The sequence below is a fragment of the Tachyglossus aculeatus genome, chromosome 21 (assembly GCF_015852505.1).
Source record: "Tachyglossus aculeatus isolate mTacAcu1 chromosome 21, mTacAcu1.pri, whole genome shotgun sequence".
Lineage (NCBI taxonomy): Eukaryota > Metazoa > Chordata > Mammalia > Monotremata > Tachyglossidae > Tachyglossus > Tachyglossus aculeatus.
Window position 1 is genome coordinate 65,454,328 of NC_052086.1, and position 18,377 is coordinate 65,472,704.

At 43.1% G+C, this 18,377-nt stretch overlaps 1 protein-coding gene across 1 annotated transcript in view; it reads right to left on the bottom strand.

Moving 5' to 3' along the window:
• Positions 1 to 730: 730 nt before the first annotated feature.
• NPTX2 (neuronal pentraxin 2) overlaps positions 731 to 18,377 on the bottom strand; it is a 26,796-nt gene continuing 9,149 nt past the window's right edge. The window contains exons 2-5 of the mRNA XM_038763860.1: positions 18,035 to 18,251; positions 10,453 to 10,697; positions 7,107 to 7,286; positions 731 to 2,355 (exon numbers count right to left, since the gene is read on the bottom strand). Coding sequence (XP_038619788.1) covers positions 2,128 to 2,355; positions 7,107 to 7,286; positions 10,453 to 10,697; positions 18,035 to 18,251 — 870 coding nt within the window. The 3' untranslated portion in view covers positions 731 to 2,127. The remainder of the gene's footprint in view (positions 2,356 to 7,106; positions 7,287 to 10,452; positions 10,698 to 18,034; positions 18,252 to 18,377) is intronic.

Below are 18,377 nucleotides of genomic sequence, written 5' to 3' on the forward strand. Positions count from 1 at the left end.
GTTGTCTGTCTCCCCCTTCTAGACTGTGAGCCCGTTGTTGGGTAGGGACTGTCTCTATACGTTGCCGACTTGTACTTCCCAAGTGCTTAGTACAGTGCTCTGCGCACAGTAAGCACTCAATGATTGAATGAATGAATGGGCCTCAATTACCTCATCTGTAAAATGGGGAATAAGACTGTGAGCCCCACGTGGGACAACCTGATTACCCTGTACTTACCCCAGCACTTAGAATAGCGCTCATAGTAAGCGCTTAACAAATACCATAATTATTATGTTACTCAGAATTAAAGGAATAAGGATTCAAGCAGGCATCTGGGCTTGGATTGCTTCTAAATCAACAAAAGCAGGTCAGGTACAGAGCCCAAGAGAAAGGGAAAGTTGTAAGAGTTCTAGGACTAGAAGACTAAGGTAACAGTGAATTATTTCACATCCACTTATACTACACAGAGTACGCTGTGCTTTGAGGTTCTCATAAGCAAAAAATGAACTACACCATTCAGCTGTAAATATCAGTGGCCCCACTTAGGTCAGGCAAAAGAACCACAAAACATGACCAGCAGAAGGTCATTCCAATAGCATCATGTTGTATCAAATGGACATTCATAATTTGAAATGGGCCACCTTATTCCACAGGAAAGCTTATGCAATTCCACAACAGAGTACAATATAGTGACACACCACTAGTCACTGATGTAGCTAACACTTTGCAGAAGAAAATAAACAGAAAAGCCATTTTCCAGTGCATTTTTAATTAAAATTTTGTTGTAAGAAGAATACTCATAACATACCATATTTTGATGGAATTATGTTAAATTTATCCTACAAATGGAGTTTTCACTGGTGATTTACACTTCAAACATTTATGAAAAATAAATATATAATATTTAGCTTTATAAATTTGTTTCACTACTTTTTTTTAAATAAAGCATAAACTCTGGTAGTCTATAATCGTGAACCAAATATTAACCAAATGACAACTGACTCTGCATAAGTCCTGGAGAAAATGAAATGTTTTATCAAGATTGTCAAATGCTTTCAGAAATCAACAGAGATTTAAAACCAGTTCACCTCTCAGAGTTAGGGAACTCTCATAACCCAAGAGGTTTCGGGGTTTTTTGGATGGATTCATTTTTTCAGTTGAAAAAAGTATCCATTTTTTTGTAAGATGAAACTGAACGTTGGCACTTGCTCATGAAAGGCCTTTCAAAGCAAAACAAGACGATGGTTCACTTGGAAAAGATTGTTTAGGGATAACAGACCACAGTGTCAGGAGGGATTGGAAAGCAGGGAAAGCCTGAGAACTACACACCTTCACTTGCAGGGAATCTTGGGCTGTTGTTCCCAACATTGCTGATCAATGTGGTATTTACTGAGTACTTACTGTGTGCAGGGTACTGAACTGAGTGCTTGGGAGAGTACAGTGTAACAGAGTTGGTTAAAATGTGCCCTGCCCTCAAGGAGCTGAAAGCCCCCGATAAATCCAGATTCCCCATAATCTCTGAATAAAACAGAACAGGTCAGATTCTAATTGCCTTCATTAGGTTATTAGGGCAGAGCCAATTAACATATATAAAAAATGTTAAGTAGCACTCAATGCAGATTAAAGGTCTTTCATGGCAAAGATTGGGAGATACCACAGATTCACATAGACATTAAGATACTGTCACTGCGGCAGAGTGATTTAATATTTGTTTTAAAAGGGATATAAAAGTATTGCACACACCACATGAAGGAGTCAGAAAAAAATAGCTTTACTAGCATTTACATTTGGTCTTAAAAACCTCTGATGTGCTTAATAATTGTTTGCTCTGCACACTACCAGGAAATGGGTCATTTTGCCACTCGTGACCAAACTGCTTGCACAAGACAATTTTCCCCAGAAGAACTACAGTACCAAGAAGCGCTTGTTTTTTGAATGAATCCAGTAAAGCAGATGAAAAAGTTTCTACTATGGCCTTAGAGGTATTTCTTTTACCTTCACCATCCATGCCAATGACTATGAACCTGGTTTACACCCAACACATTTTGTGCAGTTAACAATAAATTCTTCTGGGGAAACAAGTCCCATCCATGCTCTAGAGAGATTGTCTTGATCAACCTGAACATTTAGATGGAGGGGGACCGTAGCTATAGATCAAGCAGACGCTCTTCACAGGTCTCCACTGGCCATTTGGTTGCACCTCCAAACACGTCCACGTTGTTATCCACCCAGGGGATGATGTTGCCGGGCATGTTGGTGGAACAGTTAGCAATATTCATGATCTCTTCAGCTCTTAATACCCTGTCCCATATATTGAATTGGCTCAACTCCCCAACAAAAGCTTGAGTAGCATCGAATCTTCCACCCACTGTATCCTTGGGGGAAGAAAAAAAGAAAAACAAAATTGTGACTGAAGATATACTCACTTTGTAAACTTTTTATGGCTCAAAATTTTCCAGGACGTAACCGTACCGAGTTCTACTAAATAATATTGGGGTTTGCATGTACTTACAAAATATGTGTTAAGGAAAATATATGCTGTAACCTATCAGTCAGTAAGTAGTATTTGCTGGATGCTTACTCTATGAACGGCACTAAACGCTTGGGAGAGGACAGTAAGAGTTGGTAGACATGATCCCTGCCTTCAAGTGCATGCAGGAGCACAAGTCATTTCTCCTGCCACCTTGGCACTGTATCCAAACAGGCTCACATTGCCAGGCAAACCTTCCCTAGCTCCCTAGCAGCTGTCAAGCCCAAATGTTTTGCGGTAACATGTGTTATTTTAAAACTGAGTGGGAAGCAGTATGGTTTAGTGGAAAGAGCCCTGACCTAAGAGTCAGAGGACCTGGGTTCTAAGCCCAGCTCTGCTATTTACCTGCTGTATGATCTTGGGTAAGTCACTTAACTTCTCTGGGCCTCAGTTCCCTCATCTGCAAAATGGGAATTCAATATCTGTTCTCTCTCCTACTTAGACTTTGAGCCCCAGGTGGGACCTGATTATCTTGTATCTACCCCAGTGTTTAGTGCAGTGCTTGGTATTTAGTAAGAGCTTAACAAATATTATCGTTATTGTTAATTACCATTAATATAGAATATAATTATTGTTATTATTACAACTCATGTCCAAAAAACGGCATTAATTCTTCCAGACCATTAGATGGCATTTGGATAAATTTCTCCATCAGGCTTCTGGAACTTATTCTGGAAGGAACTTATACCCAGCCACAGTGGAATAGCCATGTCAGCACTTGAAGATATCCAGCTACCAGTCATATGTGATGCTATGGATGTTATGCCGGGCTTGTAATGTAATGTAATGATGTCATATGGAACATTTTGGGGAAATCCTTAGAACTTTGATCGTGTTCCTGGGGTGCAGAGCAAGGATACCCCTGGCCCATTACTTTGGAGACATGAGGTTCCCCTCCAGGTTTCTGAGGTCACAGGTGCCAATTCCAACCTTCGGAATTTGGTGACAGGAGCTGAGGCAGAAGGAGGCTGGGCACTTAAAATAAAAATTCAAATCATAAAGAATCCACAGTCCTGTATCTATACCAGACAGGGTGCTAACGGATGAAAATTGGATTGTTCAGACACCCTAAGGGAGATTCTGGATCAACAGAGTTTGTTATAAGTCTCTAAAGCAAGAGCATCAGTTGACTGTATTTTGTTTACATTTTACACAATGGACTAAAATTCCAAATCTTTTTTTAAAAAAAAGAAAATCTGGATGAAGAATGCTATTATTTGGGATGATGTAAAAGATCAAACCCAAAGGAGCAGATGTGATCGTAACAATGAAACAAGAAAATGCCATTAAATTGGCCCTATGGTAGAAGATGGATGTTATCTAAATATTTTAATGGTGAAATATAAAATGCATGAGTGGAATAATACTTCTGAGGAAGCTTTTACTAATGCCCTGAAAGATCATCTAGCTCTTCTCATTCTAAATAGCCTTAAACCAAAGAGACAAACACCAACGCATCAGATGTAAGTGCTAATGGCTATGAAAAAGTCCCCAAGTTCATAGAGATACCCTAATGTTTATGTATTATAAATTATTTATTTATATTAATGTCTGTCTCCCCCTCTGGTCTGCTCCCTCCTCATTTTAGATGGGGAGCTTGTCTACCAACTCTTTTATTGTACTCTCCCAAGAGCTTAATACAGTGCTCTGCTCACTGCGCTCAGTAAATATCACTGATGATGATGATTCAACACATACGTGCATTGTCTCTTCATTAATCATCAAAATTCCCACTCAGTGGGGGCTCCTCTCTATGTCCAGGTCAACACAGAAGATTGGGCAATTCTCCAGAGAATTTAGGCAGTGTGAATGATCAACCCAGACTCCGGCCGAAGGAGCCACTTTTCCCTCAATTATCTGAATAACTGAGGCAAAATCTGGGTACTGGGGGAAAGAAAGGAGTGGTTGTTGGAATGACTTGGGTTATTACACCGGTATTAGAGAGACCGGTTTACATGTGAAGTAAGACAGGTTGCAGGTTGATTCGCAAAATGGAAAAGTGCCCTGCTGAACCTGGATTGGAGCTATTAGACCTACATGATATATGCCCTCACCCCAAATTGCAGCCAACCTCACATAAGAAAAAATGTTTAGACCCTAATGAAGCAACTGCGAAGGGGTTTATGGGGTGATACACACCAGAGGCCAGAAGGACTTTGAAATTTGGATTTATCACTTTTCTTGGCAACTTTCAACTCTTTTCAGCATCACCTGGCTCCCATCCCCGTCCCAGTGGAAGGGCTGGACCTGTCTAGTCTGGCTGGTGCCGGGGGGCTGGGGTGGGGCCAAAGCAGGGGGAACTCCAGCAGAACAACTGGAGTTATGGCCTCTTCTGCCACTGTCAGTGATGCTGCTGCTCTGCCACGCCAGGACTATGGCTGCTTCCCTTTTCTGGATACCTTGTACAACAAAGGTGTATTTCCCATAGAGGTGATTTTCACAGTCGCCACAAGAAAACAGGGTGGCCAAATAATGATGGCATTTGTTAAGTGCTTACAATGTGCCAAGCACTTTACTAAGCACTGGAGTGGACTGAAGCAAATCGAGTTGAACAGAGTCCCTGTCCCATGTGGGGCTTGCAGTCTCAATCCCCATTTTACAGATAAGGTAACAGGCACAGAGAATTGAAGTGACTTGCCCAAGGTTACACAGCAGACACGACGGAGGCGGGAATAAAACCCGTGACCTTCTGACTCCAGGCCCATGCTCTATCCACTACACCATGCTGCTTCCCAAAGCATTGGTGCCAGCAACAGTGATCGAGGACAAGAGAGAGGAAGAAAAGGAGGACTAGGGCAGCAGGAGCTATAGGGGCATAGCAGGAGAGGAGAGGGCAATGTGGAACCCATCCTCACAGAGAAGCAGCTGTGGTGAGAAGGAGCATTTCTAACAGTGGATTAGGTCAGGCTGGGCCCTGATTGGGGAAGTCTCCAGGACAGGAGTGAAGGTGAGACTGCACTTAATGAATGGGCCAAGGAGTGAGGGCAATGGGTAGAGTGACTTCAAAGGCCGAGGTAGAAATGTCTTGTGGGAGAGGCAGAGAGAGGTGATGAGCAAGAAACCGAGGAAGATAAATTCAGTGACACAGGAGCTAAACTAAATGATGGAAGAGACAGAGAGAAAGTGAGTTGTTCAGAGAAAGAGTGGTGGTCTTTGAGATGGTGGAGAGGGGGCAACAACGGGACAAATTCATCCAATGGTCCCTGGAAATTGGGAGACCACCAAGGACTAGATATCTTCTTCTTTATAGATAAGGCAAAGCCAAACTTTAGGGGGGTTAGAGTAACCGTTTAGATTCTCTAGGTCCTTCAGGTCTTTGGGATTAGACTGTAAACCCCCTGAGTGAACTGGTTCTACCAACTCTTGAATTGTGCTTTCCCAAGCATTTAATACAGTACTCTGCAACCAGTAAGTGCTCAATGACTACTACTGCGTGAGTGATTTAAACAAATATGCTTTCTACATTCTGCATTAATATGTTTTGTCAGGTGCCAACTTCTTTAGGCTGTTTATGGGATTTGTTTGGCCAGAGTTGTTGGAATCTAAAAAGATCCTTAAGAACAAGAGCTAAAATTATACTTCACGTTCTGTTAAATCTTAAAACCCATTATTTAGTATGCAAATGTTTCCATATTGATACCACCATTTGCAGTAAAGCTCCCGCCCAAGTTCACCTCTGCGCAAAAGAGAAAAAGTTGGCATCTCTGCATACACACAGGTGCTGCAGCTTACTAAATTATCTAGACTCCAGGATTTATGGTGATTCAAGAGGGTGCGGTATATTATATATCCCCAGGCTTTGAAGTGTCAAGGCATAGTTAAGGTCGTCCTTTGTGACAGAGCTTTTAATTAATGGCCTTCATTACATCACACAGGCAGAGCTTTGGACCCATGCAAAGTTTTTAATTATTCAGCAACAATAACAGCAATATTCAAGGCCCAATTATTCATGTCTTTTGAATTAAAAGGTATAAGTCTTGCAGCTAGAGTCACTCAGTGACACAGCAACATCATTTATGAAAGAGCAGAGGAAGCGGCTAAGTACCATCCCTTCAGGTAGCTTTTCCCCTTAAAATGGCTAATGTTAGTGATTCTTTAAGGTTTTGCATTCTTCCTCCCTCCCTCCTAGAGTCTAGCTGACAACCAAACTATGAAGCATCCCTCTATCAGGCACCCCTCAACCCTGGGGTCAGAAGGCTAGTTTCTGCAAATGGCCACACAGAGCTGGAATAATCTGAAAAACTAACAGAAGCCAGATCCCAGGGATAGAAATGCCAACAACAACAACAAAATGCCACTAATCTACCTAATTGGAAATCTCATTCCTCTCATAAGTGAATTTCCCCATTACACTATCTACCTAACCTGTGTCCTCTAGAATACAGCACATTTAATGAGATTCTTATTCCATGTTAGATCACCCTCGAGCCTTGTTCCTCAAAGATTAACACAGAGTAAATAATGGCCTACCATAATAATCCCTGAAATATTACTGGATGACTGTTTCATCATGAAATAACTGCTTTTTATCTAATAATTTGAATTGGTTTCTGATCCCCCATCTCTGAAGAAATGAGTGTTCCAGGCCTCACTTACCTGTTCCTGACCAAGAATTAAAATGCCACCTGGTTTGATTGGGTGCCAAGGAGCAAGGTTTTCCCCAGTGCCCAGTTTCTCGCCATCCTGAAAAGCTTCCCACATGCCATCCCTAGTTGTCCAGGTGATGCAGATATGATGCCACTTCCCATCACTAACGAACAGAGGGAGCTGGGCGACCTGCATTTGGAAAAAATATCGATTTTAAAAGAGATCTAAGGAATCAGTGACAGAGCCTTAAAGATGACAACGGTAGACTCTGCAAAGGGAAAACTTATTTTTTGCAAGGATTTTTCCAGTAGAGACAAATTGTTTTAACTCAAATCTGCATAACCCTAACCTCTATTAATAATAATTATGGTATTTAAGTGCTTACTGTGTGCCAGGCACTGGGGTGGATATGAGCAAGTTGGATTGGACACCGAATATGAGCAAAGATCATCATTGTGCAGATAGGATTAAGACTTCTACTGATAAATATCACCAGTCTCTTCTCCAGTCCCACCCTGGAGAATCCTGACATTTGTACCCCAACCTGCTCAACTAAAGGCATTTCTGGATTTTCCATTTGCATTTAACCCTGAACCCACTGTCTCCTCAGATGCCCTGAGGGAAAAAAAGAAAAGATCCCTATTAAATGCTACTTGGGAAAAATGCTCCAAGGAGAGGGAAAACCAGGTTACAGAGCTTATTACAACCTTGTTATAAAGGATGCCTGCTTACCCTTGACTAATTCAGCAAGGGCTGACTAACCCCAAGAAAGAGGTGGAGAACAAGATTTTTGTGTGGGGGGGTGGTACCCAAGCACCAAGTACTCAGTTCAGGTGCAGGTACTGTCAATGAATGATTAACTGAAGAACAAATATAGACTCTAACAGGAAGAGTTGGAAAGAGTAGATAAGATTCTGTATTCCTGTGTACCAACTGTCAACCAGGCAGGCTCTGGGCCACTTAAGGTGTGGGTAATGAGGACTAACTCAACCTTAAGCTTTTCATTAGTTTATTAGTTGAAAAGGAGCATGACCTAATGGAATGAGCAGGGTCCTACGAGTCAGGAGACCTAGGTTAAAATTCCAGCTCTGCCACTTGCCTGCTGGGTGACATTGGAGAAATTATTTAACTTTCTGTGCCTCAGCTTCCTCATCTGTAAAACGGGGATCTAATACCAGTTCTCTTACCACCTTAGATTATTGAGCCCCTTGTAGGACAGGGGCTGTGTCTTGTATCTCCTCCAGGGCATAGTACAATGCTTGGCACATAGTAAGCATTTAACAATTACCACAATTACTATTATTCCACATGACTTATGGGGCAAAAAAAATTCACTAGCTCAAGATGAAACCAAATGAGGTTTCTTCTTGAGCAGACAGCCAGCGTCTATTCTCCTCGGCCTCCATACTATAACTTGTTCAGGAGGAAAGAAGGTGAAGAGAAAATAAAAGGAAGAGCTTAATCATTGATGTAATTTTTCTTCATAAGCTGTTTGACACAGATCCAGCTATTGATTTTTAGCTAAAAACTAGACCCAGATCACTTTTCTTTTTCATCGGGGATATGGAGAAACATTGCAGACAGGTAAAAGGAAGGAAACATCTTTCAGAGGAGAGTGGAAGGTATACTCCAATGGGAAACGCATCGACACCTCTGTAGCCCTGCAGAACCATTTTGCTGGGCAGCATCTGACCCCAGAGGAGCTCACTGTGGTTAGAAAATCTTTTACAGGAAAATCATTTAGAGAGGTTCCAGTGGTTTTCTTTTTAAAATCCCCTTAATGCACAGCCCCAAACGTTTGAAACTGCTTTTTATGTTCTACTCAATGGCTTGAATTGCCAGCCTGCCTGGAATGTTTAGGCAATCCTCTGTTCTTTTATGTTTCAAAACAATGGTTCAGCCTAGGGAAGGGGCAGGAGATGAATAGCAAAAGCCCTTCTTCTTGCACAGGCAATTAGTATAATGGCTTAACAGGTCTTCAAACACTGGGAGGGAGCAATTTGAACCTCCATAAGTAAGAAAAGAAAGAAAGTTCAAGCCCTAAAACAAATTAGCAAGGGGATCTTTGTAAGAGATCTTAAACTATACAATCCGGGAGCCACCTGAATGCTACTGCATGCTTCTTAGCAACACCGTAGATACTCTCCGGAGGATTAATTGTTTTCAAGAGGACAAGAAAAACAAGTCCTGGGACCTATTGTGAATCTGCATACACATATGTTCTGTGATTTTTTTTTTCTTTTTTGTTTTAATCATTCACTTCTTCCTCAGGTCAGTATCCTATAAAAGAGTGAATGCAACAGGGAGAAATGCTATCTTTCCAAACCGAAAGGGGAGACTATATCTGATCAGGTCAAATCAAAAGCTAACACTTCCTCTGCACTGTAAACTTGCTGTGGGCAGGGTATGCATCTACCAGTTATTATGTTGGACTCTCCCAAGTGCTTAGTACAGTGCCCTGCACACAGTAAGTGCTCATTAAATATAACTGACCTAACACTTTAGTTCTTTTTTTAATGATATTTGTTAAGCGCTTACTATGTGCGAAGCACTGTTCAAAGCTCTGGGGGGATACAAGGTAATCTGGTTGTCCCACGTGGGGCTCACAGTCTTAATTCCCATTTTACAGATGAGGGAACAGGCACAGAGAAGTTAAATGGTTTGCCCAAGGTCACACAGCTGACAAGTGGCTGACCAGATTTGAACCCATGACCTCTGACTCCCAAGCCCGCGCTCTTTCCACTGAGCCATGCTGCTTCTCTAAGTTCTTGTAAGGAAGAAAGGGTTTACTTCTCTAGTCTTTGACTAGGCTTTTAGTTTTTAAATGGATCCCAGGGCAGAGGAACTCAGGGAAATTTTGGGTACACAGCCGGTACCCTTCCTTGTCCCCTAAGGAGTCACCTTATAACATAGCCATTCTGATAAGAAATCAACCCTGAAATCTAAAAAAAAAAAAAAAAAAAATGAAAGAATTGGGGGGGCAAAGCCTATTGAGAACTCAGTCAAATCAATCAATGGTATTCATTGAGCACTTACTGGGTGCAGAACAATGTATTAGGGACTTGCAACATCTTCCAGGGGAAAAGCAAAGAACACCGATTTCATTTATTCTTCTTGCCGTTCTATTTCCAGGAGGGTGAGTGGACTGGTAAAGAAAATTGTGAGAGGTGCTTCCATCTTCTGAATTTTATCTGCTGCACTAATGGAAAACTCACTCCCAGAGCTGACTGCCAGAGAGTGCTTCCTTTGCGAAAATTTGGGGCCATTTACAGATGTCATCTGAATTTTCCTCTTTAAGCACATTTCCAGGCATATGCTTCTACAATGCCCCTTAAACCCACGTTAACATACTTACCTTATCATTAATGAGTAATTCTATTGGATTGTTTCCCCATTCGATTAGCACAATCTCATTGGCCTGTCCAGGAACAGCATAGGAGAAAGGTGTTCCAATGCCAGGGGAGGCACTGGACTTCAGCCACAAGCACACCGTGAAGGCATAGAGCTCGGGGAGAGTCTTCTTGATTTTCCCATATAAATAATTTGTTCGGAGAGGAAGGGACACTTTGAATTCATCAGGTGACTTAAATGCACTGTTACCTAGAGTGGTAGAGAAAAGAACACATCTTTAAGAGTAAAGGTATTGATGGAACATGTCCACTTGATTTTGATGTGCTGTACTAAGTGCTTGGAAAAGAACAGAAATATAATAATAATAATAATAGCATTTATTAAGCACTTACTTTGTGCAAAGCACTTTTTTAAGCGCTGGGGAGGTTACAAGATGATCAAGTTGCCCCACGGGGGGCTCACAGTCTTAATCCCCATTTTACAGATGAGGTCACTGAGGCTCAGAGAAGTTAAGTGACTTGCCCAAAGTCACACAGCTGACAACTGGCGGGGCTGGGATTTGAACCCATGACCTCTGACTCCAAAGCCCTTGCTCTTTCCACTGAGCCACGCTGCTTCTCCCTCCCACAAGGCGCTTACACTCTATGTGGGGGAAGAGGGGACAGACATTAAAAGATTTACAAATAAGGTAATGGAAATAAATACATTAACTTTACAATTGATTATACACATAAACCTAAGTGCTGCAAGAACACAACTGAATAGGTAAGTACTACAGGTGGCTGATGGGTTGATGTGCCTTGGGATGTTGACAGTTCGTTAGGAAAGGCTTGTTGGAGGAGGTGGGACAGCCTTGAAGGTGCAGAGAGCTGTGATATTGGCAGATTACAGTGAAGAGGGAATTCCAGGCTGGTGAAAAAGTACGAGTGAAGGAATGGAGGCGGGAGAGGTTGACAGTGAGGTACGGCTAGCAGAATAGCTTGGGAGGCACCAAGAGAGCAGTCTGAAGAGTAGCAGGTGAACGGGGCTGATACGTAAGATGGAGAGAGTTGGTGGGGGGCTTGAAGCCAATGGTGAGTAGTTTTTGCATGTTGTGGCAGGAGATGGAAGGGACTGGTGGGTTTTGAGGAGAGGGAGATGTGAGATGAGTAACACTTCAAGAAGATAATCCATGCAGTATCAATTTGGGGAGGGATGTGCTGACTCCAGCCTATCATTCTCATCTCAGTTCTCAGCCTCTCTGGGTTTTAATCATCAAATCTTTGGGGGAAAACCCTACATAAATACAAATGTTCCTGCAGGTGAATCAATTATCCATTTTATTCTGGGTGTAAATTGAATACTCTTTGACTACTGGACTATCTTTGTTTACACAATAATACTGGACTAAAAAACAGATCGTAGTGGATTGAAAGAGTTAAAGCACATCTCAAAGAACCACATCAAGAAGTTGAATCTGGCCCTTAATGAAATAATAGTCCAGTGGAAAAGAAGAAGGCTGAGGGGATATTGGCCACTTTACATACCAAGGAAAGGCTTGCAATAACTTGCTTTTCAGGCCAAAGCTGGGGAAATTTACCAGGACCCTGTTTCGGAGGCTGTTGCCACTAAATTGTTTTCCCAGCATGTTTAATGACCATGTCCTTAATGAAGGAAGAGTAATCTAATAAAAAGAAATTGCTTCTTCTGCCTAGAAGGTGGATGGGCTCACTGATTTAATAACATTCTCTGTCTCAAATATCTGAAAATAAGTAATAAGATGGGCTTATAGAGATGAGACCTTCTGGGTGGCATCAGAACTGGAGGAAGGGACTCAGGGGGAAGAGAAAGCAGCATAGCTTAGGGGATAGAGCACAGGCCTGGGGGTCAGAATGACCTGGGTTGTAATCCCAGTTCCACCATTTGTCTGCTGTGTGACCTTGGTCAAGTCACTAAACTTCCCTGTGCCTCAGTCACCACATCTGTAAAATAGGATTAAGACTGTGAGCCCCATGTGGAACAGGGACTGTATCCAACCCAACTACCTTACTATCCACCCCAGCACTTAGTACAGTGCCTGGCGCATAGTGAGTGCTTAACAAATATCATTAACAACAATGGAGGCTTGTGGTGAGGGGACAATAACTCCCGGTCCTACACAAGGCAGGACGGGCACAAAGCAAGATCCCATGATGCAGACAGTGACACCATGGTTGGTGTCCCTGTCCACTAGACTGTAAGCTCCTTGAGGGCAAGACTCATGTCTACTAACTGTATCATACTCTTCAGTCATTCACTGAATCGTATTTATTGAGCGCTTACTTTGCGAAGCGCTTGGGAAGTACAATTTGGCAACATATAGAGACGGTCCCTATACAGTCAGTGCTTAATAAGTACCACTGATTGCTTCAGCAACTGGTGCTCTTGCCTCCCAGAAGGGTTTCTACTGGGAAACTCATGAGGGAGATAACCCACAGCACTGAGCTGTTGACAAAGCAGAGCTGTAAGCTTATTGTGGGCAGGGAAGCATTTGTTACATTATTGTGTTGTACTCTCCAAGCACTTAGTACAGTACTGTGCACACAATAAGTGCTCACTAAATACCAATGATTGATTGATGTAACCACACCACAGCCAGCTCCCCCAACCTGAGCATTTCTGGTGGTCAGATGTCTAGAAATCCAATCATTCATTCAATCATACTTATTAAGGGCTTACTGTGTGCAGAGAACTGTATTAAGTGCTTGGAAAAGTCCAATACAACAATAAACAGTGACATTCCCTGCCCACAATGAGCTCACAGTCTAGAGGACACAGTCCACTTCTAGTGCAGCATTATTGGGACTAATCCCAAAAATACTTAGGATGTGAAAACTCCTCACTTCATCCTACTCTCACAATTTCTTCTCTAGGCCCTGGGATGGGTGGCCTTGAAAACCAGTTCCAATTGATTAAATAAAGCAGGGCTTGAGGGGGTAAAGAAAGAAGCCTACTTAAGGCCAATAAACAGATGAAAACCGGTGAGACAAATGAGAAGTTGAGGTAGGCACTCAGAGAGGAGGAATGCAAAAAGAGGAAAGGGTTTGCTGTCCTTTTGTTTGCGCTTCAGGCTTTTTTAGTAATAGATCCTGAATCAGTTGCCCTGTACGTGGTCACAAATAAGGATTTTTAATGAAAGGAAATCGGGTTTATTAGAAATCTCTGGGAGTTCAGTTGTTTTAAGGCTCGAAGAGAATTTGCAGCCACTGATCCCTCCGTATCCCCAGATACAGGCAAACCCCTCATCCCTAGATTATTTGGGTGATTCAGGCTAAAAGAGAGGAGGAGGGAATGTCTATGAACTTCCTGGAAAGAGCTAGGAGACATTTCTCAACACAATTGTATGCTGCTTCCAGCTCATTTCCCTTTCCTAGTTTTCAATTGAACATTTTCAGTCCACTGAATGGACCAGAGAATTTCTGCTTTATTAGTAAGCCAATCTAGACACTTCCATAAATTGCCATCTCACAATGGTTGAGATTGTAGCAATTCTTCTAAGAGCTACATCTCATTTTCCTTGGTCCTTTTCAAAGTGCTTACAGATGCCTGTGTAAATCATGCGTTTGTAAGTCTCTTTTGAATCTTCTATTACTTTTATTTCACATGGTTTACATTTGCGAATTGAGCCCAACGTGTCTCCCTGATTAGATTCTAAACTCTGAGGTCAGGCAGACAGTAAAGGCTCAGTAAATACCATTGATTGATTGATGGCTCTTCCTCTGTAATTCCCTACAACACCTACTGCAAGGCTCTGCTCATACAAGGCACTTAATACATTATGCTGCTTGACTGCTTAGTTTTCAATGAGCTCAACATCTCCATTCCAAAATCCTCTTTTGCTAAATGTGCGGTGACCACCCACATCAAAACGGGTGGGATGGTCCTGCATTCAGCCTGCAGGGTTTGGGAAAAGCTTATGATGACAGGGGAAGGTGATGAGCTTGGCCTTGGAAGGCAATGAGGAGGGCTTTCAGCTATTGTCATCTGTCTCTCCCAGCCCTGAGTCCCAGAGCAAAAAGCAACAGAAAAGTTTCCCCGCAAATTATGGAGTTGGGGTATCCAAGCACTCAGAGAAATCTCACTTGTTGAGCCCATCAGCAGCCCTGCCTCCATCTCCACACCACTGCCATTTCCCTAGGGACCACATCAGCCCAAGTGTAGGATTCCCACTGCAGACTGGGCTGCCCTGGGACTGGAAGGGAAGAAGTTGTGGCCCAATGTTGAGCAGGCTGCATGTAGAGTCACAGCAGCATAGAGCTAGTAGACTCCACCTCTGTGGGTGGAGAAGGCCTTTCACCATCGCTGCCTTAAGGCCAGAATTTCAGCTACTATGCTCTGTTCCTCTCCACCAGCACCACCACCTCCAGAGTGCTTCTGCTGCTTCCTCAGGTAATAGTGCTTGAGGCACAGCAGAAGCTCAGAGGTTGCTTTCCCACCCACATCCCTGCCCATCCACCTGAAACTGATATGCACTGGGGCCTCATAATTGGCCCAATCACTGTTCATCTTTAGCCCCCATGGGGACAGCTGGGAGAGGAGTCCAAGGAGTTTTCCTTGCCGAGGTTGGGCTCTAGTAGGATCTAGGGAGAAGCACTGGCCTGGACTGCTGATTTAATCTCTCGGTTCCCTTGATACCTCCATCTCTCTTCCTTCTCCTCAGCTCCTCTTCTCACTGCTGGTCCTCCACTTCCCTCCCTCCTCTCCTCCCCCGCACCCCCACCAATGCACCTGAAGAGCACTGGCCCTGCCCTAGTTGCCCTTCTTTTGTAAGAGCACTGGCCCTGCCCTAGTTGCCCTTCTTTTGTCCCACTTTGGACGTCAGGAAATCTGGTCATTTTATCTAAATCTCCTTTCGTTCAAGCACAGAGGCTAAGTCTATGCCTGCACTGTTCTTCCAATAGCACAAATTATGTTTTTTCTTTAATAAAAACCACTCTGTCCTATCTCATTTTTATTTAAAGTGGTGGTGGAGGCTAAATATGAAGCCTAAGCATGAATCGTGTGCCAGAAAAATATAAATGGTACCAAAACTTTGCACAAGCTTCACAAGTCTAGTGCTATATTTGGCTAGCCTAAGGGACTTTCTCAAGGTTATACAGCAAGGAAATGACAGAGGTGGGAATTAGCTGCACAACTCTGGAGCCCAAACCTTCTCGAACCAGGATACATCCCTCTCCCATTCAATGTCAAGTCAGCCAGTCAATCGTATTTATTGAGCACTTACTGTGCACAGACCACTGTACTAAGCGCTTGGGAGAGTACACTATAACAACAAACTGATACGTTCCCCACCCACAATGAGTTTACACTCTAGAGATGGGTGAAAGAGAATCAGGTGGGAAATTAGCAGACCAGGATTCTAATCCTGGCTGAGACAGACTAGCTGTGGCTTTAAATTTATCAGTGTTCCTACCTGCAAATTCCATAATTCCATCTCAGTCCCACCTACCCTCTATCTCTTCCCCAACTAATATACCCCATCAGGGTTGCTGTGGAAGACAAATGAGCTAGTTTACTAGAAATTCTCTAAACTCGTAGGAAGAGAAACTCTACGTGAATTTAAAAGGATAATCATATCAAGTCATAAAGCATAGTTATTGTAAATCATTTTTTTACATTATTTTACTAGTCATTAAAATGGGTAACAATATTCCCAGGAGATGCAGAAATTGATCTTGTTTACTTGGTTGGATTCACTATCTCCCAATTATTCTGGGGACAATTACCCAGTATATTGATTTTCCCGCGGTCTCTGGTTAAGTTCTATGTTCGGAAGAAATCACTTCCTCTTGAAGTGACTGCTGCTGTAGTTTCCACTTATGGGTGGATTTGCCACCTAGTCCCTGCTCCCACCAGCCTTGCCCACTTCCTTCTGGCTCCCGGTCAACGGCTTTCCCAACCCTCCTCCCAACGTTCCCAAATCTTCCTCCCGTATTCTCAGTCCCCCTGCTATTCTAGTTTTATTCTTGTAATTGTTTTTAACAGTTCCAACATTGCCAGGTTCCATCAAGGACCTCGCTGCTGTAACTGCAGCCACCCCCTCCATGACTGGTCCCATTCATTGGCTTAATAATAATAATAATGGCATTTATTAAGCACTTACTGTGTGCAAAGCACTGCTCTAAGCGCTGGGGAGGTTACAAGGTGATAATAATAATAATAATGGCATTTATTAAGCGCTTACTATGTGCAAAGCACTGTTCTAAGCACTGGGGAGGTTACAAGGTGATCAGGTTGTCCCACGGGGGGCTCACAGTTAATCCCCATTTTACAGATGAGGTAACAGGCACAGAGAAGTTAAGTGACTTGCCCAAAGTCACACAGCTGACAACTGGCGGAGCCAGGATTTGAGCCCATGACCTCTGACTCCAAAGCCCATGCTCTTTCCACTGAGCCACGCTGGCTTGCGTTGCCCACCTTCCAGGGCTGCAAAGTCGGGGCCCAGGGCTGGACTGGGGAGGGTAGGCGGCTGCAGTGGAAAGGGAGCAAGGATGGGTTGAGGGTGGCAGGGAGGTCTCAGGCTTCTTTTGCAGCCTCCCCTCCCCCCCATCCCCACTGCTCCCACCTGCCCCCTCCTCCTGCAGCTTTGCAGCCCCAGAAGACAAAGTCTACAAGCCCAAGAAAGAGTGGTGGCGGCAGGAGCAGTAGTTGCAAGGTCCCCCATGTAACCCAGCATAAAGAAAATAAGGTGGAAGTCTAGGAATAGAACAGTGAAGGGTGGGCAGGGGAACTGGGGAGCCATGGAGCAGTTCAGGGTGTGGGGGTGGGCAGGAAAGTCATGATACAGGAAACTGGGAGAGACTAAGACTGCGTTTTACGTGAAGTTTGGAAGGGGCAGGGCTGGGTTTATATTCTTGGCAGGAAAGAGGTCATGTTCATTTGATTCTCCTTCCTCTCCATTCTAATGGGTAGTCTTGGTTATTTCATCGCTCATTACCACCTTTACTGGGAGGCGGCAAGGAGGGTAAAGGATTTGTTTACTACAGGCTAGCAATTTTAGTCTGTAGGGAGGAAGTTGACATCATTAGCTAAAATGAAGTTTTTCGTTATCCCTGAGTGTCATTCTTCTGGGTTATCTCTGTTTCCCTTTTACTCCACCTAACCATGGCTGACTGTCACTCTAACAATTTACACTATGCTTTGCCCTTACTGGGCTTGGATAATTTCATAAAAGTAAGCCTAACAGAAGTACCTGAATAAATCACTCACCACATGTTTGGCTTGGTTCGGGACTGGAACCTCAAAAGTAAAATCATCCCAGTGATCCTCAATCAATGAGTATTTCATTTAAAAAAAGAAAAACTTGGAACTTGAAGGGGAAAGAGACAGGATGCAGCAAATAGACATAAAAGAAACCACTGCCTAATTAATAAGCTATGTGATTTTCAACTCATTTGTCCACCTGTGTCCCAAAGAAAGTAAAAAAATTCCTTCTGATGCATTCTGCTGTACTTATCTACTTTCCCCCCTTCCCACAGAATTATCTGAAACAAATCATTCATGCCAAAGTATCCATTTGGGAGGAACCAATGGTCAGGGAAGCATCCCAGAGGAAAAAAAAATATTACCTCTTTCTAACTCAGAAACCCTTTCCAGCAGCGCATTTAGTGCTGTCTCTGTCTTCTGTCGATGAGCTGAGGTCTCATTGTGAAGCAAAGATTTTTCATCCTCAAGTTCAGCCACTTTGGTTAAAAGCTGGCGCTCTAGCTCCCCAAGTCTCCGCTGAAGCATCTCTCGAAAATCATTAGGCAGAACTGAGTATGATACATTGACACGTAGTTGGTGCTATAAAATAAAAAAAAGGAGGAAGGAGTATTTATGCTAGTTCAAACAGAAACCCGTGAAATGTGAATCTGCTCTCAACGAATAGCACAGCAAAAAGTGAGAAGTTTCCAAAACACAGAAATTAAG